Raw genomic sequence first — 27,026 nt, 5'->3', positions numbered from 1 at the left:
AGAATTGGGCTATGATGTAAATAAGCCCATACAAGGCCCATACAATAACTTGTAGCCCACGGGGCTTTTCCTATAAATGGTTAAACCCTACACGTTGTGCGTGTCCCATCTCCGAGCTTAAACCCTTCTTTCTCCACCGACTCTCTCTCTCCAACCAAAAATGGCCTCCGTCGCGCTCCTACGTGCTCTTCGCCGCCGCGAGCTCCACACAGCTTCCGTCTCCGCGTTTAAATCCGTATGTACTTTCCCCTCGATCTTCATTTCTAGCTTGAGAAATCACGTTTTAGTTTTCCAGATCTGTAAATCGGATTAGGGTTTAAAAAATTATCGAATGGGTTGAATCGATTTCGTATAAAGTTTCGTACTTTGTTGTTCCAGCTTCGATCTAATATTAGTTGAAAGCTTACACTTTTAGTATTGAATCTGTAGGTTTCTACAAATGGAAAGACCTCTTTGGTTGGGAAGTTAGGTCACTTCGCAAGGCCTTTCTGGTATGACTTCAAGCTCTCTTGAAACATGACTCTCCTTTTAAAATGGTTTTTTTAAACTTATTTGTTCTGTTGATCCAGCTCGAGGCCTGTGGGGAATGATGTTATCGGTATTGACTTGGGTACCACCAACTCTTGTGTAGCTGTCATGGAAGGAAAGGTAAAACTCTCCTTTTGTTTCAGTAACTGTTTGAATAAAGGAAAAGGTATTGACTTTGATCTCGTTTTTGACAGACTCCTAGAGTCATTGAGAACGCAGAAGGAACACGAACCACACCATCAGTGGTTGCTATCAACCAAAAAGGTGAGCTTCTCGTTGGAACACCAGCTAAGCGTCAGGCTGTCACCAACCCAACCAACACCATCTTCGGGAGCAAGCGTTTGATAGGGAGACGTTTTGAAGACTCCCAGACGCAGAAGGAGATGAAAATGGTTCCTTACAAGATCGTCAAGGCGCCGAACGGTGACGCTTGGGTTGAAGCGAATGGTCAGAAGTTTTCTCCAAGTCAGATTGGAGCTAATGTTCTGACCAAAATGAAGGAGACAGCTGAAGCTTACCTCGGGAAGAGCATTACTAAAGCTGTTGTGACTGTTCCAGCTTACTTCAACGACGCGCAGAGACAGGCTACGAAGGATGCTGGGAAGATCGCTGGTCTTGATGTCCAGAGAATCATCAACGAGCCGACAGCTGCTGCGTTGTCATATGGGATGAACAACAAGGAGGGTGTTATAGCTGTGTTTGATCTTGGTGGTGGAACGTTTGATGTCTCTATTCTGGAGATCTCGAGTGGTGTTTTTGAGGTTAAAGCAACGAATGGAGATACCTTCTTGGGAGGAGAAGACTTCGACAACACTCTGTTGGAGTATTTGGTCTCTGAGTTCAAGAGATCAGACAACATTGATCTGACTAAAGACAAGCTTGCTCTCCAGAGGCTGAGGGAAGCTGCAGAGAAGGCCAAGATCGAGCTTTCCTCCACATCTCAGACCGAGATCAACCTTCCTTTCATCACCGCAGACGCTTCCGGAGCTAAGCACTTGAACATAACCTTGACCAGGTCCAAGTTCGAAGCTTTGGTCGGGAAGCTGATTGAGAGGACGAGGTGTCCGTGCCAAAACTGTTTGAAGGATGCTGGAGTCACGGTTAAGGAAGTGGATGAGGTTCTCCTCGTCGGTGGGATGACACGTGTTCCCAAAGTGCAGGAGATTGTCGCTGAGATCTTTGGGAAGAGCCCCTGCAAAGGTGTGAACCCTGATGAAGCGGTTGCTATGGGAGCTGCTATTCAAGGTGGTATCCTCCGTGGTGATGTCAAGGAGCTGCTTCTTTTGGATGTGACTCCTCTCTCGCTTGGGATCGAGACGCTTGGAGGGATCTTCACTAGGTTGATCAACCGTAACACCACCATCCCCACAAAGAAGTCTCAGGTAGATTCATAACTGTTTTGGATGTATGTTGAATCTCTACTGATTGCTAATTATGGTTTTGCTTCTTAGGTTTTCTCCACAGCTGCGGATAATCAGATGCAAGTGGGAATCAAAGTTCTTCAGGGAGAGCGTGAGATGGCTGCAGACAACAAGAGCCTAGGAGAGTTTGATCTCGTTGGGATCCCACCTGCGCCTAGAGGAATGCCGCAGATCGAAGTCACCTTCGACATTGACGCAAACGGTATCGTGACGGTCTCAGCCAAAGACAAAGCAACGGGCAAAGAGCAACAGATCACAATCAGATCCTCAGGTGGTCTCTCAGACGATGAGATCAACAGAATGGTGAAAGAAGCTGAGCTCAACTCACACAAGGATCAAGAGAAGAAGCAGCTTATTGACTTGAGGAACACGGCTGATACCACAATCTACAGCGTTGAGAAGAGCTTGAGCGAGTACAGGGAGAAGATTCCCGCTGAGATTGCCTCTGAGATTGAGACTGCAGTGTCTGATCTCAGGACAGCAATGGCTGGTGAAGAGATTGAGGATATCAAGGCTAAGCTTGAAGCAGCGAACAAGGCGGTGTCTAAGATTGGAGAGCACATGTCTAAGGGATCAGGGTCGTCTGGGAGCTCTGGCGGTGAAGGTTCAAGCGGGACTGACCAGCAGACCCCTGAAGCTGAATTTGAAGAGGCCAGCGGTTCAAAGAAGTGAAGTCGCTAAACCGGTTGAACTCGGTTTTGTTTCCAAATAAGTTGACATGCATTATTATCCTCATTCACAAATTTGATTAAAGTTTTTTGTATGTTAAAACGTCCTTTGTGGAGGTAATTCTTCAGATCTTTGATACTCGGATGTAGTTTTTTGGTTTACTTTTTGCTTGAAATCTATGGTTATCATCTTGACCGGTTAACCGGATTGGATAAGGTTACCATTAGTCTTCTCCTATAATAATTGCAGGATTATATGTTACTGGATGTTTGAAGGTAGATTATATAATTGAATTGTTTTTTTATTAACATCTAAATTTCTGTGGCATAATTTCTAAGAAAATATGTGGATTTCAGAATATGTCCAATGAAATTAAAAGTCTTTATTATTGTTTTCTTGTAAAGAGAAGTTCAAAGTAAAAAGAAGACTTGGTCATGTTGTAGGCGTTGAACGTTTATTAAGGCTCAAATTCAATTACTTATGGAACTCGTAAACTAGATTGTCAGCAAAATCATGGACATGCTTTTTGTTCCTCCAAGGCCGATTAATTTATGTGATCTTCTCATGTAATTTCCACCTTCGAGTATTTTCCTTATTTTGAATTGAATAGGTAAATGTAAAACAGATAAAGTCAACCAAATTTATGTGTAGAATGAATCATATCCTAAAGCCAATAACTTTTTGTTGCTAAACAAAAGTCAAAAACACATTCAAATGTTGACAAGAAAATATAAACTTAACATATAACAAACAGAGTAACTAATTTAGTGACAAATAATCACAGAAGAAAACTTATAGTTGACATTCGTAGGACTATTAGTAATTTACAAAGAGATAAATGACGTCTCTTTGTGATTTCGTATAGAAGAAGGTAAGAAACCGCGTGTGTATATATAGCGGGCCTTTGAAGACTTCTCTGTCAAACTCAAGTTCATACTTTTCTTTCAAAACCGTGTTCTTGCACGATAACACAAGATTAACAAAAATATCAAAAACTTAGACTTTGAGTTGTTACAGTAAGAGATGGACCAGGAAATGGATCAAACACTAGAATGGCTCGAAGCTCAGAAGATAGAGATAAGCGTTGACCTCTTTGCTGCAGCCAAACAACAGCTTCAGTTCCTCGCAGCTGTTGACCGGAACCGTTGTCTCTACGATGGCCCTGTCCTCGAACAAGCCATCTACAGGTGCATCTTCTTTGCATCATATTCAAAACCTAGGGCTAATTTCACAGGGTGTAGAGACTTGGTGTCCAAGTTAGGGTTCTTGTTTCAAATTTGATGATTTGTTGTTGTTGTTCAGATACAATGCGTGCTGGATTCCTTTACTTGCTAAATACACCGAGTCGTCTTCCATTTGTGAAGGACCATTAGTCCCTCCTCTTGACTGTGAATGGATTTGGCACTGCCACAGACTCAACCCGGTAAATCTTGAAATCTCTATCTCGGAAGGTCGTCTAATACCATGAGCAACTGGAACGGTCGAATAGATCCGAATCTACAAATAAAAATATGATTTTTCTTAAAATTATATACGGTCCTTAACTTTAAATTTTAGATGTATTATTAAATTTGGAGCTTATTATTTCAAAAAAAAAGGTCAATACATATATAAATAGAGCTATAAACTTTTAAAACCATTTAATTTTATCATTAAATATACAGTTAAATAATTTTTAGGACCCATAAACAATTTGAGACTGCACTGTATATCTCACTTCTTGATTCAATACCTATAGGTTATAACCTCTGTTTGTTAATCAACCAGGTGAGGTACAAGACTGACTGTGAGGAACTCTACGGAAGAGTCCTCGACAACTCTAACGTCTCATCTTCCGTAAATGGAACCTCCAAGTCACAAACTGAAACTCTATGGAGGAGACTCTACCCTACAGAGCCTTATGACCTTGACTTGATCAACAAGGCAACCTCAGAAACAGAGAGAAAACACACCACCACTACCTATGATCTTGTCTCAGCTGTCAAGAGACAATCTCCGTTTTACTACCAAGTCTCAAGACCTCACGTAGACAACGACGTCTTCCTCCAAGAAGCTGTGGCTAGATACAAAGCCTTCCTCTACTTGATCAAGAGAAACCGAGAAAGATCGGTTAAGCTTTTCTGCGTTCCAACTTACGATATTGACCTAATCTGGCACACGCACCAGCTTCACGCTCACGCTTACTGCAACGACATGACGAAGATGATCGGTAAGGTCTTGGAGCATGATGACACGGACTCCGACCGTAGCAAAGGTAAGAAGCTCGACACTGGCTTCTCTGGAACTACTGCTATGTGGGAAGAAACGTTTGGGACAAGGTATTGGAAAGCTGGTGCTATGAACCGAGGTAACACCCCAAAAGCGGTTACAGCTTCTCCTTGTGGTTTCTTGGGGAAGAAGTTAATAAGTGCTGAAGAGGATGTAATGGTGATACAATCTCCAGAGGTGGATGTTATTGAGGTTGTGTTGGAGATTGTTGGTGTTAAGAACTTGCCAGATGCTTATAAAGGGAAAGTGTTTGTTGTGTTTAGTAAAACACAACCTGATTCTCTTTTTAACGCTGAGCGTAAGCTTAGTATTTTATCCGAATCTTGTGGGGAGAAGCAAGTCGCTATGTTTAAGTGTGAGCCTAGAGGAGAGCTTAGGTTTCAGCTAATGTCTTCTAAGTCTAAAGCCTTAGGGTTTGTGTCTTTGTCTTTGTCTGAGTTTCTGTTTCCGGTTAGTAGACTCTCTGTTGAGAAGTGGCTTGAGTTAACAACGCCGGCTAAAAGAGGAAAGGACCCCATCTCTTTGAGAGTTGCTGTCTCGTTTACTCCACCAACTCCAAGTCCGACTGTCCTACACATGGTTCAGACAAGACCTTCGCTGAAAGACTCTTGTTTCTTCCCTCTTGTCGGAAAGGCACGTCTTGCTAAGGTGTTTACACGCGTTGTTGATGAAAACGAGACAGAGGTGATGAGTCTTCAGATGAGAAACTCAATCGGTGATGCAAGACAAGTGATTGGTGAGAAAGGGAGTGGTGAAAGTTTGGTGATGGCAGAGTATGATGAGAGTTATTGGTCTTTGCTTGATTGTAAATGGTCACTTAAGCAGATAAGGAGTGGTGAGAGAGATGGTCCTTTGTTTGAGATTATGGGTGATCGAATGGTGAAGGTTTACTCTGGAAGGAAGCTGGAGTATGAGCCAAAACATTGTGTGAAGCTGAGGAGTGAGCAAGATTTTTTCATGACTGCTGTTGAGTTCTCAAAGGAACATCCTTATGGTAAAGCTGTAGGGCTGCTAGACTTGAAAACTGGTTGTATTGAGGTAAAGTTACACTCAAAACGCACCGTTTTGGTTACTTGTGAGTTTAAGATTTTTATATATTTTGATATGCATGCAGGCAAATGAGAGATGGTTTGTTTTGCTTGGAGTAGTATCTGCTTTCATACTCAGTGATCTTCTCAAGAAGGAAGGCTCTTTAGACAAAGTGAAAGCTAATGGAATAAAAGAGGAGACTGAAGTTTTGACTGATCAAGTGAAGGTAGGAGAAGAAACAATGATGAATGTGGACGTGACTAATCCAGTTTTGGAAGCAGCTGAGAAGGTAAATGGTGGTGCTAAGTGCTATTCTAAGGAGCTTAACGCTAGCGGTGGCTGCGGTGTTGGTTGTGGTGTAAAAAGTGGGAACATTACTGAAGAAGAAGGTGGTCATTGTGGTGGTTGTGGTGGATGTGGAGGTGGTAGTGGTTGCAGTGGAGGTGGTGGACGATGTGGTGGGGTGACTAAGGTCAGTGGCTGCGGTGGCGGCTCCTGCGGTGGCGGTTCCTGCGGTAACTGCAGTGGAGGATGTGGTAATATGATCAAGAGTAATGCTAATGAAGATGTTCCATTAGCAGCACCAGAAGCTCTAAACGACGCCGTTACAGCTTGATTACTCAAATAAAGAACTAAATTAATTGAAGTTACATCTATGTAATATTAATAGAGTGGAATAAGACTATAACATAAACCTAAAATGAGAGATGTTTTTATTAACATTATAAATATAATACTACTAATTACAGAAATTCCCATAGATAGCTTTTTTTAGTTTATTTTTACAAAAATAGACTTCAAAAAATAAAATAACCAAAATAAATTTTATTAAAAAATAAATATGCATTTATAACCAAGGGTTAACTAATCTATACTTAGGGTTTAGAGTTGGAGTTTTATGGATAGGATTTCAAATTTAAATAAAAAATAAAAAATAAATATTAAAATTTTCAAAATTTAAAAAATTGTTTTGATCATTTTATTTTTTGAGTGCTATTTCTATGACAAAAACTAAAAAAAAAAACTATTTGAGAGAATTGCCTTTACAGAAATGTAAAGAATTTATATATATAGAAAGTTGAACAAACCAAACACGTAGCAAAACACAAACCCATTTCAAAAATGCAACTGCCTACACCTCGAGATGTCAACATCGGTGGGACAATAAGGACACTTGAAAGAAGACTTCGCACCATTCTTCGACATCTTGTTGATCGTCTGCTTACACAGCACGTGACCACAAGACATCATCATCGGAGGATTCTCATCGCTCGCCTGCTCCTTAGAGACAGGACACACAAACACCGAGTGAAACTGAAACTCCTCGGACAGCTCCACGGCCACAGGAAGCTGCTCCACACTCTGCCAATCAACCTTCTTCTTGCTCGCCGTCACGTTCATGTACTTCAACAGCACAGGCAAAGCTTGCGTCCCCGCCGTTACCGTTGTACTCAACGCGCCTTCAGATGGTTCGCCGAGTAGGAGGTTGCAGTACTGTCGTGTTAGCTCTCTCGCTGCGTTGTTCCATCGAGAGGGAGAGAGGAGCTCAGAGTATGGAGAGTGTTCGATGTTTTTACTCCATAAGAGAGAACAAAAGAGCTTCTGGATCTCGTAAAGGGAGCTGCTATCCGCGTATCCGGCGATGTGTTTCCTCGCGTAGTTGATGGCTGCTTGCGAGTTTTGGGACTCTTTAGCTATCTCCAAGAAGCGTAAGCTGTGAAGCTTCATCTCTAAATCGGACCGCGCTTGCTTTAGCTTGTCGGAGTTTGAGGCTGCCCAGTTAAGAGCTGGTTTAAGATCTCTCTTCTCCATAGCGTCCACTATCTGATGCATTTCGACGAAAGAATGTCTTGTGGAGCATTCGGATTCATCACCAATCTCGGCGAGGAAGCAGTCGCCGATGTCGAACATTCCTTGACGGTACAAGAAGTTGGCTATTATCTGGTTCACGACATGTGTATCGAACTCGACGTTGTGTCTGTAAGCCTTTGATATGTCGGAGTTGAGTTGCTTCTCGAGGACTTTGGGGTACTTGGTGAGAGCAACGTTGAGCTCTTTCTCGGTGACTTCAAGTTGATTCTCTACGAACGTTTTCTTCACATCGGCGAGGATAGATCTGTGATCGAACTGTGGTGGTGGTGGTGCTTCCTGTAAAATGCTCAAAGCCTTGTCGAGTTCTTGAGAGAGCATCTGAATAATCTCGTGTGTTTTGGTGTATGAGAGTTTCTGCTTGTTTACAACGCGATCAAACGCGTCCTTAATGCTCTTTAACTCCATTACAAGATAAGTGAAATTGTGCCTGAGGGATAAAGATTCAATAAGTATCATCAATCTCTAACGAAAGTTGAGTAACGAAAAGGTGCATAAGCAGCATGTAACTATATGATTCAAATCAAAATCTAACCATCCTTCTGATGAACCAGACAGTCAGACACAATCATATGAGCATTCAATCATACAAAAACGGTTCCGTAATAGTAATACACATAAACCAAAGATCTCCGTCGGTTTCTGACTAATGATTTCACGAATCTTTAACATAAAAGTTACAGAAGGACGAAACCGTACCTGATGACGAGAGGTTTGGAGATGAACCGCTTTCGCTTGTCGCCCAGAGGAACCCGATTTCGTTTATTTTTCTTTGTCGGAAGATGCTCTATTTATTTTTTGTCATCACTCCCTTACACTATTTTGTCTTGTACGAGAAACGACGGCGTGCGGTGCAATTGGTAATGAATGAATCTCATCCGTTGGATTTGATCAAATGTTTTATTTGATGTGGAGCAGAGCAGGATAGATGATTATGATGTTTGGGTTCTGAACTAAGCCCATTACACATTTGTAAAGAGGGAAAAGAAGCCCAAAGTCATTGAGACTGTTTAGCTTGAGTTTGGACTCAAATAATAGAACCAATATGCATACACAAGCCCATACTTAGGATCTTGTTGCAAGTGGTTGTCTTTGGATTGCTACTGTTTTGAATCGTAATTTCTATCCACATAACTTTTATTCGTGTGGTCACATAAGCGTCCATCTGCTGATAATTGTATTTGCATGTTCAAGTCACAGTTTCGTGTTCTGCGTTCATCTATATTACAGCTCTTAAGTGTGTTAAAAAAAAGTGATATACTTATCTTTCGTCTTTCTTTTTCCTATATATCGAATTAATGTAATATATTATAAGGCACAATTACGCTTGATTTAAGTCTGAAAATGTGTTCTTGAGACTCTTTTGGTTCGTCAACAAGTTTGTTAGGTGAAAAGAAAAAGTGAGGATTAGGATGAAACAATGCTAAAGAATTTAAGTTTAAAAAAACAATGCTATCGAATCCATAGCAAATCCATCAATTATAGGGCCAAGTTGCTCTAAATTCATCAACCAACACTAGGCAGAGAAAAATAATAATTAAAATATTATATAATAAAGGGTTCTCTGTTTAATTATTGTCATATGTACCCATTTGTCTATATCATTTTGTTCGCTTTCGTTTCCATTTTCGGGTTTTGACTTCAAAAATAATTATGCGCCCACGTTAACCAATAATACCTTCTGTTTTTGTTAAAGGTTAACCAATAATACCAATCCAGATAATTATCTGAATATCAAAAATAGTTTATCATGTATAAATCTAGAAGAAATGAGATTTTAGAGCATCTCCGATGTATATAGGAAAGTGTAAAATATTTTTTATAGAGGCAAATCATTCCTACATACGAAAACAAGACCAGAATATGAATTTATATAAAGCAAACTTAAAATTTGGTTACATTTTATATTTGGAAATTTTATGGACAGATGCAGTTTTTTAGTTCACGTAGATCTAATTTTAGTCCATTTTCACTTTTAAAAAAATAGAATTACTTTGTATATAAAATAATTCTATTTTTATTATAAAGTTAGAATAAAATAGGATTAAAATATATTTTACTCTAAAAAGAAAAAATACAGTATAATTCTAAAAACATAATATACCCTAATCATGGACATGTACTCGGAGCTTTTTGAAAAGGAATATTATGTAAATAGCAATTGCACCATATTTTATTTTATTTTGCAGGAGCCGAGATGCCTTCTACCATGGAGCTGAGTAATGGAAGAGTCAAAGAGCGAGAGAGATTAGCCTATAGCATTTATTTATAATATTAAATTAATACTTAATTAATAGCCCACGTGCCTTTTTGTTTGCCTAGCTTACCATTTCTAGAAGTTCAACACTTTCGATGTATATCTAATTTTGTTTTTTTTGTTTGGTTATTTCGTAAATAACCCCTATCTATATTTTGTATGTTTTTCTTTTGCAACTGCAATATATATATATATATATATTGTATAGAAATAATATAATCTTGATGACCTTACCAAAGTGATGTCATGATATATGCAATTTTTTTTGTTTCAGTTTTTTTACTATATTCATCAGAATAGCACGTTTGCTCTAGACACAAGAAAGAGCTCATGAATCTGTGCACATGCTATGTCTCTCTTATAAACTAATATTTACAAACAATTGCATTTAAGTGAACCAAAAACAGAAGCATTTCAATAGTTTATATTCGTAGATATCTTTTTTGAGAAAAAGTTTATATTCATAGATATTTAGATCAAACTACACTCAAGTGATAATTTAAAACAAATCAATATTTAAGAAAGTATTGCGAGTTAATTTGAGCACTAACGTTTTCGGGGAAATTTTTTATCAAAAATTTAGTTTGTAAAAAAATATTGTTGTGGTTTTATCTTATTGCAATTAATAAAAGTTAAGAATATTTATTTTATTTGGCTATGGCATGAAAACTTCTAGGCACGGCTATGTATATATATAGATATATCTTAATTGTTAACATGTTATGAAACCCAAGAAAATGGGAGAAAACGGAATACTATTAGTATTGGGACTAAATTTTATATATGCAAATTAATCCATACCTGTATATATATATATATATATATATATATGTAATTGAGTATATACAACTTTGCACACAAGCCCCAATACCTCTATCTCTCCGCTTCCAAGAAGGTGACTGAGTTTTAGTTCAACATCCTCCAAACTTCTTATTTTGAGATAACCTTCTCCACCAACTAATTTCGTTTCTTTAGAATTCAAGGAACCTAAATCACACCACTTATAAATGTTTCTTGATCTCGGTTTTTAAATCATATATCATGTAATATGAAATAGCCAAGAACTATAAGTGTACATACATTTTTTGGTTGATACAAGTTCTTGTTTATAACTTATATACTAACTATGTTCATATTTCTTAATTGGAACATTTTCAGATTTTGATTTCCAGGTAAGAAGATGAATATGTTCTCCACAAGATTGTTTTCTGACCAGGTATACATAAACACACAAACGTGCATGATATATCTATATATGTCTTCATCAATCAAATCATCATTTTATTTTTTGTTGTTGTGTTGATATAGGAATTAGAAGAAAATGGCATCATACAACAATATGGCATGAACACAATAATGGGAGAGATCCATGAAGCTCACCACACGCTTCCACACTCTTTTCCAACTCGTATGCTAACCACAAATGATCCTTCTTATGATGATCTGATCGATATGAAACCATCAAAGATCCTCGAGACAACTTACATATCACCAAAATTGCAACCACCACCCTCTTTTCCTCTTCCTCCTTATTCAAAGCCTCATTTTCATCATCAGCCTTCCTCTAGAATTCTCTCATTCGAGAATGCTACTCAAAATGTGATGGATAATGAGCTTTCTCCCACCTATCAAAACTCAATCTTCAGTCCCAAAGTTGAGGCTGAAGTGCCACCAAACTGGATGAATGGGAAAGGGACCAAGAGAGCTCAACCTTTGTATAAAAGCCAATCCAATGCTCAAGATCACATAATCGCAGAAAGAAAACGTAGAGAGAAACTTACTGAAAGATTTGTAGCTCTTTCTGCTCTAGTTCCTGGTCTGAAAAAGGTAAATACCACATCAAATCTCCCTTCTTGGTTTATCCCCCAAAAAAAACGTTATGTTTAATTATTTGAACTTATGTTGTATAGATGGACAAGGCTTCTGTGTTAGGAGATGCACAAAAGCATATAAAGTATCTCCAAGAAAAAGTGGGAGAGTTTGAAGAACAAAAGAGAGAAAGAAGATTAGAATCAATGGTTCTTGTGAAGAAGTCTAAGCTGATTTTGGACGATAATAATCAGTCAACTTCCTCTTCATGTTGTGAAGATGACTCCTCAACCTTAGATCTTCCCGAGATAGAAGTAAAATTCTCAGATAAAGATGTTCTTATCAAAATCCTTTGCGAGAAGCAAAAGGGTCATGTTGCCAAAATAATGGCCGAGGTTGAGAAGTTCCATTTCTCAATAACTAACTCAAGTGTTTTACCCTTTGGACCAACACTTGATATCACCATTATAGCTAAGGTATGCATATTTATATATATGAAGAATTTGTTTTTAATTTTCGAGTATAACAGCCTAATTAATGTATATGTCTCTTTACAGAAGGAGAGTGATTTCGACATGACACTCATGGATGTTGTAAAGAGCTTGAGGTCTGCTTTATCGAAGTTCATGTGATTGTTTCAAATTTTATGCTAAACGTCGATTTCTTTGGGAGATTTACTTGTATAAATTGATGAATCACATAATTGGTTTTTGCCAAGAAAATGTTTTTTTTTATTGACAAGTTTATTGGAATAGTTGAAGAATCACACCTCTCACACACATCTATATAAAATAGGATCCTTTCCAATATTGATCGCTGAATTTATAAAGATGTAAAGCACTTTCATTTGTCTAAATGAGGTTGAATTTTATGTTAATTTTACTTGTATCTTACATACTATATCATTTTTTTATTTTTTCGACATCTATATTTCATGTTGTATATTGTTTCCTCTTTTGTATCATTGTTTTTAAGTGTATAACAAATTGCTCAAGTTTGCGTGGCAGTAATTTTGTAATGTATCAGCGATCTCAAAATACACACACATGCATAATCTGTAGTTTTTTTTAAAATAAATTTTACGGGAGATAGTCTTCTTCCTTTTTGACTCCAGGAAGCTATTTTAGAGAGAAAAGAACAACGCGGCAAGCTAATTAGATATGTTCGTTCATCTTTTATTCAAGTGTCGAATTTGGAAATATTCTTTATCCACTTTCCTTTTATTGAAATAGATAAAATACAAAAGTTAAAAAAAAAAAAAAGATAAGATGCATTAGTCAGTTATTGAAAATAATGCCGGAATCCAAAACCCCCCCCCCCCAGAAAGTAGGGGTGGGCGTTCGGGTACCCGTTCGGGTTCGGATCGGATATTTCGGATTTTCGGGTATTTCGGTATAGAGGTGTAGAACCCGTTCGGGTATTTCTGTATTTCGGGTCGGGTTCGGGTATTTTTAGTTCGGATTCGGTTATTTCGGATCGGGTTCGGATATTTAGATTTTGAAAAAAAAAATTAAAATTTTTATTTCTCAAATTTCTTGTATTTAAAAATATAACTTTCAGTTAACTAAGTTTTTATTTATAAATAGATTGAAGGGTTAATAGATTTGGACATAACATTTTAAAACTAAAAAGGCATTAATTTAGTTTTTTTTTTTTTAATTTTAGATGTAACTTTTTGTTAATTTTTGAAATAAAACACTTGACATGCATTTTTTAAGTGAGTAGCAAATCATTTTTTCCGTAATTGTATGTACATCATATGAACTTAAAGTATGTGTAGTATCAATATAAATATTTTATATAAAATAAGAGATGTAAAATAGAAATATAAGGTTAATTATACATATGTTCGGTTATCTTCGGATATCCATTCGGGTTCGGGTATTACCCGTTCGGGTTCGGGTATCCAATCTCTCCTTATTCAATACCCGTTCGGGTATTTTGCTACTTCGGTTTGGATTTCGGTTCGGGTTTTTCGGATCGGGTTCGGGTGCCACTTCGGATATCGGGTAAAGTGCCCACTCCTACCAGAAAGAAAAAAAAAAAGAAATCAGACAACAAAAGGAAGTGATTCACACAACAACACAAACGAAAACCATGCACAAATCTTGGAACAAACACAAGATCGAAATCACTAGACATGCCAAAGAGCAAAAAAAAAGTTGAAATGTAAGTTAAGGGATCAAAGTTATTGTGTTAAAATACTTGCTTATCCTATATAAATTATTAACACATTCTGTTTGTAATATTGTAATATTTATAGTATGTTTTTAAAAAAAGATTATTAAGAGTGCAAAGTGATTTTCTGTTTCAGATTTAAATCACTTTCAGTATAGTTATTTAAAAATCATAATATCTAAAAACTGCTCAACAAATAAAAGACACGATCTATAATATATTTTGCTTCACAAATAATGTTATTTTGATGTTTTTTCTTTACACAAAAATGTCATTTTAGAATTCAATACAATTTATAATTATTTTAAACTGAGTACTAATTACAAAATATATTGATCATATAAATAATTTTATTTATTTCAAATATTAAGTAAATATATTTAATTAATAAAAATATAAATGTATGTTAGTTATTTTATTAGTTTTTGTAAAAGTGTCAAAATAATATTTTTTACGAAAATTTAGTATAAATAAAGTTTTATTCTAAATTCTAAATTTTAAACTACAACGAAAATAGAAGCAATAACTTCGTTGATGGGAAACTATGTTTTTGACTCTATCCTTCACGTGTTTCATGGAATCTGGGTCGCTGTCAAAACCCAAACGTGAGTGTCACCTATTTTTTTCTCCCGTCATTTGTGACAAGTCTCTCACTGCCCTTTGATATTAAAACATATCATAAACTCTCTCACATTCCTTAAGAGCCGGGTTACCAAATACATATTAAAAGTTGGACCTAAAACGGGAGATATTACTATTTTAGTATAGTTCTGTTTACGGGCTCAATGATAATGTCGGATAAATGTGAAACCATATAATATATCTGCCTAGTTCGGATATGCTTTTGTACGGTCCAAATAACCCAACGGTAATACGTAGTCAGTTTTGTTTATTCTGCAAAAGTTATATTTTGGATATGTTAACACAAAAAAAAGGTCTTAGGAAAAAATTACTGCTCTCGGCGGGAATGAAACACTCAATGACGAAGTACTCTTACCAAAACTTAATTAAGAAGTAAATTTTATAATTATCTCTTGGCAAATATATTTTCTATGATAATAAAATAGAATTAAGCAAGAACATGACGCAACGTCGATATTTGTTATGATTGTTGTATGTTTGGATGGCATATCCTGTCCAGATCGCAGTACCAAACCGTAACCATTACATCACTTTATAAATACGGAAACGTGTATATATATATATATATATATATATATACATACATAGATTATGATTTAGTGATTATTCGTCTCGATCTAAGCGCAGCTAGAGAAAAAATGGTTGTTGTAGAAGTGGTTTTCAAATACAAATGCAATTAGCATTTATTAAAGGTTTAAGCGATTATTATGTGACATAACGGATTATTAATTACATATGTCTATGGATTTCCGGTTCGGTCGATAATTTCTTGCAAATTTTTGGATACCAAATAATTCATGTGTAATGGATTTAATATGTCACTGTTTATTACACACTGACACTGGTTATATATAGATTGCGACATGTTCAGTGCCATAAACCAAGAAAAGACTGTAGTTAGTATCCCTTATATACTAAAGCGCAAGTCGCCTAGCGAATCAAACTCTGACACGTAGAATTTTTTCAAAAAATGATTGAAAAATACAGAAAAGCAATCACGTTTTTTGTTCATCAAAATATGAAAGTTTCACAATTTCAAATAACCAACATTTTATAAATTTCTCATACACGGATGAAACTTGTGGATTTTAAAAATCAATAAAAGCTAATTAATTATCAACATAATAATTAAAATCTAAATCTATTACAAAATCAAACTGTATAAAAATAACAGTCTCTATAAAGAACTCCACGATCCCTATTCTCATGGCATGATTTCAAACTATTTAATTTTCTCAAAAAAATTCAAAAATGTCATTCATTTACGAAACCAAAAAAAATCAAAAGTATACTACGTTCAGTTGATTTCAAATATTTGTAACTGCAAAAAAAGAATCCTATTTTTACACAACCACGTTCCAAAATGACTTTCGTAAATCCTTCCCTCTCAATGTCAACTGCTTCACCTCTTATAAAACATTCAGTTACGGTTTTTACTTTTCAATATTCTTTTCTTTGTTTCACTTTTTGGTCTAAGAATACACAGCAGAGAAGATAATCTTTTTTTTCTCTTCTTCGTCTCCACAATTTCATCTTCTTGGTAATTTTATTTTGTTTTCGAATTTGACAAAAATTATTTAAATTCATTTCTTCTCTTTTTCGAACACTATTCTATTATATTTTTCTGCATGATTCAAAGTTGAGGATTTGATCATAGTATACTTCTGTTTTGTAGTTTACACTTTCACAAAATGGTGGAAAAACAGAGCTTTCTTTCACACAATATTACTACCAGAAGCCTAAAGTTATTCTCAGCATGAAAAGTTAATTCTTATAGAAAAAGGTAAACACGACTGGATTTAAATCATGGTATGAGAAAATCTGTTTAAATAGACAAAACTTCTTTTTAATCTGTTTAAATAGAATTCTTTGATTGTTTTATCAGAATTTTATCTAGCTGCAATTTTTATATCAAAACATTTTCAATTAAATTATAATTTATCATAATTTTATTGTTTCATTTTTTTCAATATTTCATTTTTTATATTTGTTATGTTAGATGAATAGGTTTGTATTTTAAAGAGGGATTATTTACAAAAACAAAACTGAATATATCAAGTATTATATTTTATTGGAACATGTATCAAGTATAATATTTATACCATATTTTTATGATGTATTTTATCCGCTTTGTTGAATGCATCTATTTTAGCATCGATGTGTTATATAGGTTAAGAAAATATGTAACTAAAATAATAATTTATTTTAATAGTAATTGTAAATTTATGATCGGATAAGTTAGAAGACAGTGAAGCTGGCACGGGGGTAATACTAGTAAATTAATAAACTGTAAAAAACAGTAGTGGTAAAAAAGAATCACGTGTCTCATGGCACTCTAGTTGCTTTCAAATGCAGAACATTTTTTTGTTAGAGCACCTCCAATCCACATAGTATTAATCACCAATAATAAAGTACTATATAATCATATCTGGATATATATAACATCCACATGGTATGACAACTCGCTCTATAGTATATCGATCACGTACTAAAGTAGCCAACCACATTACATTATTAAATAATAACAAAACTAGGTATTGTTAGCTCAAGTAGAAAGGATTTTTGTTATTGTGAGTTGTGACAGTGTTAGAGGTCTCCGGCTGGAATGATTGATGAAAAAAACTAATATTACATGCGGTAGTTTTGGGTTTAGAGAAAAATGTAAAAAAAAAAGAAAAAATCCTTCAACTTCTTCACAGGAGTATTTTTACATAATCAAATTAGTTATGACGGTAAACTAAACCAATTAACCGGTTTATATAAAACCAAAAAAAAGTTGAAAAGAATGTTGAATGATTCAAACTTGATACGGAAAACATGCTAACAAGAGAACGTATCTTATCTTTGTGAGATCGTAACTATGTTGATCGGAGAACGGGGTAAAAAGCTGCAGAGAGAACATGGCCAGGAAAGAGGTGGTGGTGGCGGTCACTGCTGCGACGGTTTCTGCGGTTGCAGCGGCTGTGATAATTGGTCAATGGGTGCGGAGGAAGGAGCAGCGGCGGAAACAAACACAGATGATTTTAAGAAAATTCGCTAGAGAATGCGCCACGCCGGTTTCGAAGCTATGGGCGGTGGCAGACGCCTTGGTAGCCGACATGACCGCCTCTCTCTCTGCCACCACAGCCGCCGGGAGTTGCGGCTCCCTCAACATGCTCGTTTCATTCGCCGGTGCTCTCCCTTCAGGGTAAATAAACCTAAAACTCTAATCCTCTGGCTCAAACAGAGTATTAGGTGACATAAATTAAGGGTGTTTTAACTTGTAGGGATGAGAAGGGACTACATTATGGAGTTAACTTGCGAGGCAAGGAACTTCTACTGTTACGTGGAGCTTTAGGAGGTAACGAAGAACCTATTTCCAATGTACATAAACAGGAGATTTCAATCCCTGCGGACGTTTTAAACGGCTCTTTCAAGGTATATATATCGAGAGACACAATTTCTTGTTGTACACGTTAGGTTACTAAAGTTTATTTTGTGTTTAGGAGCTGTGCGATTACATATCCTTGGAGCTAGTTAAATTCATTGGGATGAATCCTGGGGAAGAAGCAGATGAAGTTAAGAATCTAGGGTTTACGTTAACACGCTATGTCGAACAGATTGGGCCTAGTTCAATCTCGGCGATACAGAGGAAGGGCTTAGCAAATGATGACGATGACACGGTTTTGAAGGAGTTTGTGAATGATATGAATGAATCACTGGAGAGTCACGGACTGAAGATTCGGATGAACATGGCGCTGGTAAGTGGGAATGAAGAATAATCTTGACTTTCTTTTGATGATGTGATGATAATCTTGTTTATTGAGATCAGGTGGATGACACAATTGGAGTGTTGGCTGGAGGAAGGTATTATCATAAGGACACTGTGGCTGCAGTCACTTTAGGTATGGGAACTAACGCTGCTTACATCGAACAAGCTCAAGAGGTTCTCAGATGGAAACCCACGAAACCCAACGACCCACAAGAGATTGTATGTTAAGATAGTTTCACCACATTGATCTAAAACGGTAAGAGTTTCAAAGTTACCATGAGTTGTGATTGTACATGATGATACAATTGTATAGGTTATTAGCACGGAGTGGGGAGATTTTAGATCATCTCATCTTCCTGTAACTGAATATGATGCTGCTCTTGACGCAGAAAGCTTGAATCCTAGAAGCTGCGTAAGAGCATCTTTAATCTTATTATATTTTCACTCAAAATCTCATTTTGCAAGAAAATTTATTCTAATCATACTATATATATTTCTAACTCAAAAATGAAAAAAATGGATGTACTCCAACACTGGAGTGATTTAACTATTTTTTATTTATCATTCTATTTTTAAAATAAAATAATGTAGAAGTAAAATATAACTCTATTTTAAAATTATTCTATTTCGAAGTAAAAACGGAATCACAGTAGAGATGCTCTAGGCACATGTATTGATTAGTTCTCACTATCTCCCCTTAGGTATTTGAGAAGATGGTGGCTGGAGGATACTTAGGGGAGATAGTGAGAAGAGTGTTGCTAAAAATGTCACAAGAAACTGCTTTATTTGGAGATATACTACCTCCAAAACTGACAACCCCTTACACTTTAAGGTACATGTAACTAAATTTCTGAGACTAATAAGAAACTATAAATTATTACAATGCAAGGACATTAATATATGAACTTTTCCTACATGTTCAGTTCGCCAGATATGGCCGCGATGCATCAAGATATATCAGAAGATCGAGATATTGTAAACAAAAAGCTCAAGGACGTTTTCGGGGTAAGTATTTGTAATTTCAACTTCAAATTTATGATATTTTTTTATCATTTTTTCGTTTACATTTACATTTAAATTTTGAATGCATCATATTAGCTTTATGTTGAATGCATCATAAAGCTTCTTCTTTTTTTAAGTTAAAAAAAAAGCTTTATGTTTAATCAAATAATTGAAGTTTGTTTGTGTGAAGTCGCATATCTATGTATAATATGCAGGTCATGTATTCAACTCTTGCGGCTAGAGAAGTGGTGATTGAAGTGTGCGAGTTAGTGGCCGAAAGAGCTGCGCGTGTGGCAGGAGCAGGAATAGTTGGGATGGTAAAGAAGCTGGGAAGGTTAGAGAAAAAGATGAGCATTGTGATAGTTGAAGGAGGGTTGTATGATCATTACAGGGTCTTTAGAAACTATCTTCATAGCAGTGTTTGGGAAATGCTCGGCGATGAGTTATCGGACCATGTCGTCATTGAGCATTCTCACGGTGGATCTGGTGCCGGAGCCCTTTTCTTTGCTGCTTGCGGCAACGTTAAAACCTAAGAGCTGAAACAAGAAGATAACCAGAGCGAATATAATTTTTGTTTTTGTTTCGTTTCCCAAAACTATTATTCTACTTTGACGTTGTCTTGTAAAATACTTTTTCCAACATCTGTTACATTTACTTGTTAGAGAAACTAAATAAAAAATAGTCCTCGTGTAAGAGAGACTCTTGTTACGGAGCGTGGTAAGTGTTATACACTACAAGCGGCTGAAACCATTAAAAAAAAAGACTCTACTACCGATGTACCACTAAAAACAAGATATGAAAGCTCATTATTGACAGAGGATCACGCACTAGTGTTGGTAGCATTTATATGGTTATAAACATATGGTCTAGAAGAGACTAATAAGCATCTGCATCCATATAAACTAAAATGATTAGATGTATTTATATTGGTCAAGGTAAGACGTATGAATCCTAGGGTTTCTGATAAAATAGTTCATAAATGTTGTATCTAACGTCCACAAGTTAAAGTGAACAATTTAAGCAGATATGGGTTTTGAGTTTTATGGACTTGTAATATATATACAATTTATCAACTGCTATGGATTTTGTTGAAATGATTAATTACAGTTACAATATATTGAAAATTATTCTTCCACTCAAGACAAAAACCAGTTCGGTCGAGACTCAGTACAGACAGACTGAACTCGGCGGTAGATGAGTTCAAATGCATTTATTATTGATTGGAAAAGGAGTTGGTTGCTTGGTTTATAAAGTGATAACAAACGGAAAAGTTAACCGGTGATCGTCCAAGCTAGCCGAAAAAGTACAAGTCGGAAAGAAATACAACGAGTAAGACCTTAATTTATAGCCAACAAGTGTGAGTGTAAAAGTATGGATCCCTTTTCATGTTAGTCTTCTCCTCTTTATATAGATAAACCCCTTTCTTTTGTTTGCCATTAGGTAAAGATAACCTAATGGGCTGAGTTCCGTCTCTCGGACTGAGCAGCTGAGCCGGATAATCGGGCTCTCTGGCCTAACTATCATAAAAAGCTTGTGGAGCTGGAAAAAAACAGTAACATTGAGTCTGAACCTGTCAAGCTAAGCTGATCCAAACCGACTTGATGGGCCGAAACTTTCATTTAATGGACTTTTCGGAGGAATGTAATCCATCTTCTACACAACAGACGGAAATAAATATTTCTCTGCTGACGGCAAGTCGGCAAGACATGTGAGTATACCACCGCCCCGGTGATGCACTTCCGTCGTCATAATATGCAAATGCAAACAATGAAGGCATGAAACAGCCCACTCAAGATAAAGCCCATTGGGCTTTTCAAGAATGTATCATTTCAGTGAGTCCACTATTTATTTCACAACACTTCCAGAGAAAGAGAGAGAGAGAATAGGAAAGAAGATAAATCAGAGGATGGCGACGGCGATTGTACGTTCAGCACTTTCCCGAGCAGCGATCGGCGCAGCTCCGAAGACATCCCTTGCCCCCAAGCGAAGATTTTCATCTTCCGCCGGCCATGACGATGCTTGTAAACTTTCTCCTCTCTCTCTCTCTCTCTCTCTTTCTAATACCATTTCAATACGATCTAGATCCGTATCGATTTTGTAGATTTCCCCAGTTCTGAATTGATATTAAGATTCAATATTAATCATCTTCTTTTCCAATGATTGGATCGAACGATTGGTCAACTCGATTTGAATCATTTGATCGGATCTAAAATCTTCAATGTTTCAATAGTTAGTTCATACCGTATTGAAAAGGGTCGATCTGTTTTTGTATATTATAGCCATTTGCTATTCAAAGTCTTAAACTTTTTGTTTTTAATTTAACAGATGAAGCTGCAAAGTGGGAGAAGATTACTTACCTGGGCATTGCTAGTTGCACTGCTTTAGCCGCCTATGTTTTATCTAAGGGTCATCATCACGGCGAGGATCCTCCTGTAAGCCTATTTCTCTTTCACACCACAACACTTGTTATTAGATTAGTCTTTATTACATTGCCTCGAGCTTTTGTTAACCCCTTTGTAACAGGCCTATCCGTATATGCACATCCGCAACAAGGAGTTTCCTTGGGGTATGTTAATAATACTCTTTCCTGTTTTCAATCTTACCCATTACTGGTTAGATGTAACAAAGACTGACACTTTTATCATGGGTTCTTTTGAAAATCTTTATAGGCTGAATCATAGATAATCTCGGTAGCTTTCTGAAATTGTACTATGTTCTATATTTTGCTGTCTCTCAGGTCCAGACGGTCTCTTTGAGGTGAAGCACAACGAAGGGCACTGAAAGCTGCTCACTGCTGAATCTTTCTGAATGAGAGAGTTCATGAGCTTTACAGCCTCTTTACAATAATTTCTTTTTTGTTCATTTGGAAGGCGGAATGCTTATCAAACTTTGTTTTAACGTTGTCAGTCATTTGATACACCATGCTTTGTTGGGAAATAAGAATAGTACTTTTGTTTTGTTATTATCAAAATGCTTGTGATTCAATTTCAGTAATGTGGAGATTCTTCATCATAATAAGATATTGAGACAGAACTGGAGATGAGGTTTTATTTTATAACTCAGTACTACTAATTGGGATTTAGTTCCCATTACATGAAAAAGTGTTTAGAGTATGTGTACAGTACATGATAGACAACTTTGGTTAAGGGACTCATTCAGCAGCGACTTTGTCGCTTGTGAATCCATTGTTAGACTCGGGCTGAGTTTTCAGATCAGTTCGAGCATCCTTGGTATGTTCTTGATCGCTCTGGGACTCCTCTGTTACACCAGTTTTGTTGCTTTTCTCCTTATCCGACTCTGTTTTTGATGTGTCATTCTCTGTTTCCTTTACATCGTCAGAAGCTGACTTGCTTTGCTCGTTGCCAGAATGACTCTTGCTTCCATCAGTTTCTTGTTCGTCTCTCTTTTCCTGTGTGTCTGAAGGATCAGTAGACTTCACCTGTTTAATCTTCTTCTCACTGTTAGCGTTTACCGTATGCTGAGATTCTGAGGACTCTTCTTTCTCCCTCTTCTCGGTTTCTTTGCTTTCATTCTCCTCTTGTGAAGAAGCCTCAACTTTCTCCTTGTTCTCGGTTTCTTTGCTCTCATTCTCCTCTTGGGACAAAGACTCTACTTTCTCAATGTTCTCAGTTTCTTTGTTTTCATTCTCCTCTTGTGAAGAAGCCTCTCCTTTCTCCTTTTCCTCTTGGGCTGAAGGCTCTTTTTTCTCCTTGTTATGTGGCTCTTCCTCTTTACTCTCCTCTTGGGATGAAGAGTCCTCTTTCTTCTTTTCCTGGGGTTCTTCCTCTTTGCTTTTACTTTCCACTTCAGATGAGAGCTGAGAAGACTGTGTCTTCTCCTGCTCTTCTACTTCGTTTTTGGTTTCCTGATAACCAGTGGTCTTTTCAGTTGCATTGGAAGTAGTTGACTGGTTACTCTCAGGCAATTCGCCATTAGAATCAGAGAACCCCTTCTCCAACACGACACTCTTAGTTATTGTTTCATCAGACTCGTTGTTACCTCCTGATAAACTAGCGTTCTCCTCCGACTCATTCTTGGTCTCTTGTTGCTTATCATCATCACCACCAGTCTCCTCGGTTGTGTTGGAAGAAACATTATTATTAATAAGAGAATCTTTAACTAGCTGTTCAGTCTTTGGACCAGACTCGTCTTCATGGAAACTGACAGTCTCAGTAGTGTTGTTACCCTTACTCTCTTCCTCCACTCCCACTTTTACACCCTTCTCCTCCATCTCACTGGAAGCATCATCACCCTTGTAATTCTTCTCTCTAGCTTCTTCATCACTCTCATCATCACTCGCACTCTCGCTTTCTTCATTCCCTGTTCCTTGAGTTTCCTTATCATTACCCCCTTCTACCACATTCTCCTCGCCTCTCTCCTCCTCCCTCTCTAAAATCTCTTCACTCTTGATCACTTCATCATTCTTCTTAGTCCCCTCAACTCGAGGGTTAAACTTAAGATCTTTCCTTCCCATCTTCACCACTTCAGTCTTTGCAGCACTCTCATCAAACACAGCCTTCTTGTCATCATCATGAGAATGCTTGAGCTGATAAAGCAGCCATATGCCAACAGCGAGCAAGAGAGTGAACTGAAGACAGTGTTTGACCTTGAATCCCTTTGATCTCTGCCCTCTCCTTGGCGATGATCTCCCCATTCTTCTTCTATCTGCTTCCAAACCTAACCTTAATTCAATTAAACATTTAAGATCAAGAAGCTCAATTTGTACTCTAAAGAATCCAAACATACAAGAAAAAAAAAAACAGCATAATCATCGAAGATCACATGTATATGGAAACAAAACGGCGGAAAAATCAAGAAAAAAAAAAGAAAAATTAAAAACCTGGAAAAGTTTGATGAGCAGAAGTAAAACTTCTAAATCCGGCGGCGAAGATGAAAGATCAACGAAGTGTGAGAGTTTCTTGGATCTATAGAGTTTAGAGAGTAACGTCAAAACTCGTGCTTCCCTTTAAATTTATTATTAACCACTCTTCTCTTCTCTTCTCTAACTGACTTCAACGCGACGTCGTCGGTCGACTTTCTTTTTCCGCTTACTACAAATTAACGTCGTTTCCTACTTTTCCCAGATATATTAGGCCCATAAGGCCCGTTTGTACCAAATGGATTGATGATCTTAGGCCCGTAGTATCAAACAGGTAACTAACTATCAACGTTGTATCAGAAAGTAACAACTGTTAAAAAATCAAATCCAAAGCTGGCCTTCTTGACCGACCATCAATAGCCCAACTAAATGTTACGCTGAAACAACATTTCTCATATGTTATACAGATTTGTTTGAAATGGATTAGTGGCACAAAATACAAAATAAACCAATTGCTTCAGCCAAACCAAATTTTACGTATACTCATATTTTATTATAGTCTTGATGATTTTTCATCTTAATAGTGATAGTACTTTAGGTATGCAGGTTTTCTTTGCTCCATATATTATGAGCTTTCAGCGAAATTAATAACCCTTCCATTATTTTTTTTTTCAGAATTCCCAACCCATGCAAGCTTTAAACCAAGTACTTACTCATCGGGTACCTCGTACTTTTCATGCATATAACAGTAGATAGACCCATCTATAATTATGATATTGTTGGACATTTTTCATGAGTTAAGCTATGATGTGAGTTAAGCTATAATTATGATATTGTTGGAGCCCAGCTTACTCGGAGCTCCTGATACATTTATCTGGCCACTGGACAAGTCAGGCCAGTACACAGTCAGATCAGGTTACTACTCAGTACAGGCGCCAAAGTACCTTCAAGCTGCACCACCGGTAGATCGTGGTATCCCCTGGAACTGGAAGAAATTTATTTGGACACCTGAGCTCCTACCAAAGTTGAAGTTCTTTCTCTGGAAAGCAGCCGCGAACGCACTCCCAACTGGGGCAAATCTCCAGACCAGAGGACTCCTCAACAACACAAACTGTATCAGGTGTGGAGCAAGGGAAACCATCGACCACATTCTGTTCCACTGCAGCTTCGCTAGAGAGGTGTGGGAGAATGGACCCTGGCGAGTTGCTGTTCTCACTGATGACTCATCGTCCTTCAAGCCTTTGATAGAGAGCGCCCGGAACTGGCACAACCTTCCCCCTTACGGAATCACGAGCAACGCCTTTCCCTGGTTCTGTTGGAACATCTGGACATCCAGGAATCAATTGATCTTCGAGAAGAGAGTAATCACACCACACGCAACTGCGCTAAAAGCAATCCTCTCCCAAAAGGAATGGGAACAGGCGCAAGCAAATAGACCGTCTACAGCTCTTCCAGTGACCACGCTACCCAGGATCATCTGCAATGAGGATACCGTCTTCTGCAACACAGACGCCGCATGGCGATCAGACCGAAAAGCAGCCGGATTGAGTTGGATCTTCACGGACCGGAACGCCCAGGAACTCCACAAAGCGTCCACGCCCCAAGCAAACGTCTCCTCCGCCTGCATGGCTGAGGCCCTAGCAATCAGAGAGGCGCTAATCCAGGCCTCATCCCTCCAGTTCACCAACATCTGTCTACGCACAGACTCTCAAGTGCTCGTCAGAGCTATCACCACGAGAAGACGATCGACGGAACTCTACGGAATTTTATCGGACATCGACTCGCTGGCGTTCTCCGCTTCCTCCCCCTTCCACTCATGCTCTTTCACCTTCACCCCGCGGGCTTGTAATGGGCCAGCGGATTTTTTAGCTAAATCATGTCTTGTTTCTTATTTGGGCCTGAGGCCATAACTCTCTTTGTTTGATTTAGTTCTAATGAAAGTAACCAGTTGATCAAAAAAAAAAAAAAAGCTATGATGTGATGATGGTATAGTGGTACAAATGTCATGGTGGAGGTTATACCATAAATTATAATATGACTACTGGTGTACCTACTAATAATGTAAACTTGGGAATTAATTCAACTATTGGTACATTACACAGACATAACTAAATCAAATTATTAACCAGCAATATATGTCCTTTAACAACGAAATTTATAGCAAACAACGTATATTAGGATATTGATTGCGGTCCAAAAAGTATATTGATTAAGAACATTTATTTGTTAATTTGCATAATAAATAATATGCATATAAATAATTGAGGTGTTGCAGAGAGAAAACATTTGAGACGTGTTTGCTATTGCGTGTACAGATTCATACCCAAATTATGGACCAAAATATATATTGGACCATTGGAATCTCTACTTTTTTCCTGTATTTTTCCGTCTTCAACTCTTTGAGAATAATTATTCTCTGCATTCATGAATTATTTTTTGTCTATATTACAAATATAAATATGTTGTTTAAATCAATTTAAATTATACTCATTCCGTTTCATAATATATGATGTTTTGAGTTAGTACATAAAGATTAAGAAATTTATTTTTTCTCTAAAAGTATTTTTAAATATATATCTTAAAATCATTCAACCAATTATAAAAAATACTGTAAAATCTAATTGGTTGAACAGTTTTATTGGAAAATGTTCAACCAATTAGATTGGAAACTGTTCAACCAATTAGTTTTTACAATATTTTTAATTTTATTGGAAACTGTAAAATTTTATTGGAAACTGTAATAATATTTATTGGATTCCAATAAACTGTAAAATATTTATTGGA

General features: G+C 37.0%; 8 protein-coding genes across 10 annotated transcripts; 6 read left to right on the top strand and 2 right to left on the bottom strand.

The window, feature by feature from the left end:
• Positions 1 to 87: 87 nt before the first annotated feature.
• LOC106361387 (heat shock 70 kDa protein 9, mitochondrial-like) lies at positions 88 to 2,820 on the top strand. The gene is made up of 5 exons (XM_013801122.3): positions 88 to 235; positions 430 to 491; positions 570 to 648; positions 723 to 1,910; positions 1,980 to 2,820. The coding sequence occupies exons 1-5, from the start codon at positions 161 to 163 to the stop codon at positions 2,619 to 2,621; spliced, it is 2,046 nt and encodes a 681-aa protein (XP_013656576.2). The 5' UTR covers positions 88 to 160; the 3' UTR covers positions 2,622 to 2,820.
• A 710-nt stretch (positions 2,821 to 3,530) lies between these two features.
• LOC106361390 (glycine-rich domain-containing protein 2) lies at positions 3,531 to 6,675 on the top strand. The gene is made up of 4 exons (XM_013801125.3): positions 3,531 to 3,805; positions 3,921 to 4,041; positions 4,386 to 5,924; positions 6,001 to 6,675. The coding sequence occupies exons 1-4, from the start codon at positions 3,642 to 3,644 to the stop codon at positions 6,529 to 6,531; spliced, it is 2,355 nt and encodes a 784-aa protein (XP_013656579.2). The 5' UTR covers positions 3,531 to 3,641; the 3' UTR covers positions 6,532 to 6,675.
• Positions 6,676 to 6,928: 253 nt separating this feature from the next.
• On the bottom strand, positions 6,929 to 8,654 carry LOC106361391 (protein RMD5 homolog). Its single transcript, XM_048737846.1, has 2 exons — positions 8,483 to 8,654; positions 6,929 to 8,216 (listed from the first exon to the last, which is right to left on the bottom strand). Exon 2 carries the CDS (start codon positions 8,190 to 8,192, stop codon positions 7,032 to 7,034), a length of 1,161 nt encoding a protein of 386 aa, XP_048593803.1. The 5' UTR covers positions 8,193 to 8,216; positions 8,483 to 8,654; the 3' UTR covers positions 6,929 to 7,031.
• A 2,212-nt stretch (positions 8,655 to 10,866) lies between these two features.
• On the top strand, positions 10,867 to 13,163 carry LOC106359934 (transcription factor bHLH25). 2 transcript variants are annotated; one of them, XM_013799553.3, is made up of 5 exons: positions 10,867 to 10,936; positions 11,200 to 11,257; positions 11,350 to 11,868; positions 11,952 to 12,326; positions 12,408 to 13,163. In XM_013799553.3, exons 2-5 carry the CDS (start codon positions 11,222 to 11,224, stop codon positions 12,480 to 12,482), a joined length of 1,005 nt encoding a protein of 334 aa, XP_013655007.1. In that variant the 5' UTR covers positions 10,867 to 10,936; positions 11,200 to 11,221; the 3' UTR covers positions 12,483 to 13,163. The 2 variants fall into 2 exon arrangements, with proteins under 2 accessions (XP_013655007.1, XP_048593802.1); XM_048737845.1 differs by having other exon boundaries at positions 11,952 to 13,163.
• Positions 13,164 to 16,966: 3,803 nt separating this feature from the next.
• LOC125577096 (probable hexokinase-like 2 protein) lies at positions 16,967 to 21,204 on the top strand. The gene is made up of 8 exons (XM_048737844.1): positions 16,967 to 17,857; positions 17,937 to 18,087; positions 18,156 to 18,410; positions 18,482 to 18,640; positions 18,735 to 18,833; positions 19,123 to 19,253; positions 19,345 to 19,426; positions 19,639 to 21,204. Exons 1-8 carry the CDS (start codon positions 17,571 to 17,573, stop codon positions 19,954 to 19,956), a joined length of 1,482 nt encoding a protein of 493 aa, XP_048593801.1. The 5' UTR covers positions 16,967 to 17,570; the 3' UTR covers positions 19,957 to 21,204.
• Positions 21,205 to 21,209: 5 nt separating this feature from the next.
• Positions 21,210 to 22,413, top strand: LOC106361393 (cytochrome c oxidase subunit 6a, mitochondrial). The gene is made up of 4 exons (XM_013801130.3): positions 21,210 to 21,444; positions 21,749 to 21,855; positions 21,947 to 21,989; positions 22,161 to 22,413. The coding sequence occupies exons 1-4, from the start codon at positions 21,243 to 21,245 to the stop codon at positions 22,202 to 22,204; spliced, it is 396 nt and encodes a 131-aa protein (XP_013656584.2). The 5' UTR covers positions 21,210 to 21,242; the 3' UTR covers positions 22,205 to 22,413.
• A 32-nt stretch (positions 22,414 to 22,445) lies between these two features.
• LOC106361392 (DNA ligase 1) lies at positions 22,446 to 24,468 on the bottom strand. Of its 2 annotated transcripts, none has more exons than XM_013801128.3 (2): positions 24,264 to 24,468; positions 22,446 to 24,100 (listed from the first exon to the last, which is right to left on the bottom strand). In XM_013801128.3, exon 2 carries the CDS (start codon positions 24,075 to 24,077, stop codon positions 22,575 to 22,577), a length of 1,503 nt encoding a protein of 500 aa, XP_013656582.2. In that variant the 5' UTR covers positions 24,078 to 24,100; positions 24,264 to 24,468; the 3' UTR covers positions 22,446 to 22,574. The 2 variants fall into 2 exon arrangements, with proteins under 2 accessions (XP_013656582.2, XP_013656583.2); XM_013801129.3 differs by having other exon boundaries at positions 22,446 to 24,105; positions 24,264 to 24,465.
• A 601-nt stretch (positions 24,469 to 25,069) lies between these two features.
• Positions 25,070 to 26,152, top strand: LOC125576955. The gene has a single exon (XM_048737512.1). The coding sequence runs from the start codon at positions 25,070 to 25,072 to the stop codon at positions 26,150 to 26,152; it is 1,083 nt and encodes a 360-aa protein (XP_048593469.1).
• The last annotated feature ends 874 nt before the right edge of the window (positions 26,153 to 27,026 follow it).

The sequence above is a fragment of the Brassica napus genome, chromosome A8, assembly GCF_020379485.1.
Source record: "Brassica napus cultivar Da-Ae chromosome A8, Da-Ae, whole genome shotgun sequence".
Taxonomy (NCBI): domain Eukaryota; kingdom Viridiplantae; phylum Streptophyta; class Magnoliopsida; order Brassicales; family Brassicaceae; genus Brassica; species Brassica napus.
The sequence above is the reverse complement of the archived record's forward strand: the minus strand, read 5'-3'. Positions and strand labels throughout refer to the sequence as shown.

Excerpts from the sequence above, each read along its gene's own strand:
- LOC125577096 (XM_048737844.1), top strand. The coding sequence starts at position 17,571 with ATGGCCAGGAAAGAGGTGGTGGTGGCGGTCACTGCTGCGACGGTTTCT. Across the intron at positions 18,411-18,481 it reads TTCGGATGAACATGGCGCTG|GTGGATGACACAATTGGAGT; the intron begins GTAAGTGGGAAT and ends TATTGAGATCAG. Across the intron at positions 19,254-19,344 it reads ACAACCCCTTACACTTTAAG|TTCGCCAGATATGGCCGCGA; the intron begins GTACATGTAACT and ends CTACATGTTCAG.
- LOC106361387 (XM_013801122.3), top strand. The coding sequence starts at position 161 with ATGGCCTCCGTCGCGCTCCTACGTGCTCTTCGCCGCCGCGAGCTCCAC. Across the intron at positions 236-429 it reads CCGTCTCCGCGTTTAAATCC|GTTTCTACAAATGGAAAGAC; the intron begins GTATGTACTTTC and ends TTGAATCTGTAG. Across the intron at positions 649-722 it reads TAGCTGTCATGGAAGGAAAG|ACTCCTAGAGTCATTGAGAA; the intron begins GTAAAACTCTCC and ends CGTTTTTGACAG.
- LOC106361391 (XM_048737846.1), bottom strand. The coding sequence starts at position 8,192 with ATGGAGTTAAAGAGCATTAAGGACGCGTTTGATCGCGTTGTAAACAAG.
- LOC106361393 (XM_013801130.3), top strand. The coding sequence starts at position 21,243 with ATGTATCATTTCAGTGAGTCCACTATTTATTTCACAACACTTCCAGAG. Across the intron at positions 21,856-21,946 it reads ATCACGGCGAGGATCCTCCT|GCCTATCCGTATATGCACAT; the intron begins GTAAGCCTATTT and ends CCTTTGTAACAG. Across the intron at positions 21,990-22,160 it reads CAACAAGGAGTTTCCTTGGG|GTCCAGACGGTCTCTTTGAG; the intron begins GTATGTTAATAA and ends GCTGTCTCTCAG.
- LOC106359934 (XM_048737845.1), top strand. The coding sequence starts at position 11,222 with ATGAATATGTTCTCCACAAGATTGTTTTCTGACCAG. Across the intron at positions 11,258-11,349 it reads CAAGATTGTTTTCTGACCAG|GAATTAGAAGAAAATGGCAT; the intron begins GTATACATAAAC and ends GTGTTGATATAG. Across the intron at positions 11,869-11,951 it reads TAGTTCCTGGTCTGAAAAAG|ATGGACAAGGCTTCTGTGTT; the intron begins GTAAATACCACA and ends TATGTTGTATAG.
- LOC106361392 (XM_013801128.3), bottom strand. The coding sequence starts at position 24,077 with ATGGGGAGATCATCGCCAAGGAGAGGGCAGAGATCAAAGGGATTCAAG.
- LOC125576955 (XM_048737512.1), top strand. The coding sequence starts at position 25,070 with ATGATATTGTTGGAGCCCAGCTTACTCGGAGCTCCTGATACATTTATC.
- LOC106361390 (XM_013801125.3), top strand. The coding sequence starts at position 3,642 with ATGGACCAGGAAATGGATCAAACACTAGAATGGCTCGAAGCTCAGAAG. Across the intron at positions 3,806-3,920 it reads CTCGAACAAGCCATCTACAG|ATACAATGCGTGCTGGATTC; the intron begins GTGCATCTTCTT and ends GTTGTTGTTCAG. Across the intron at positions 4,042-4,385 it reads ACTGCCACAGACTCAACCCG|GTGAGGTACAAGACTGACTG; the intron begins GTAAATCTTGAA and ends TTAATCAACCAG.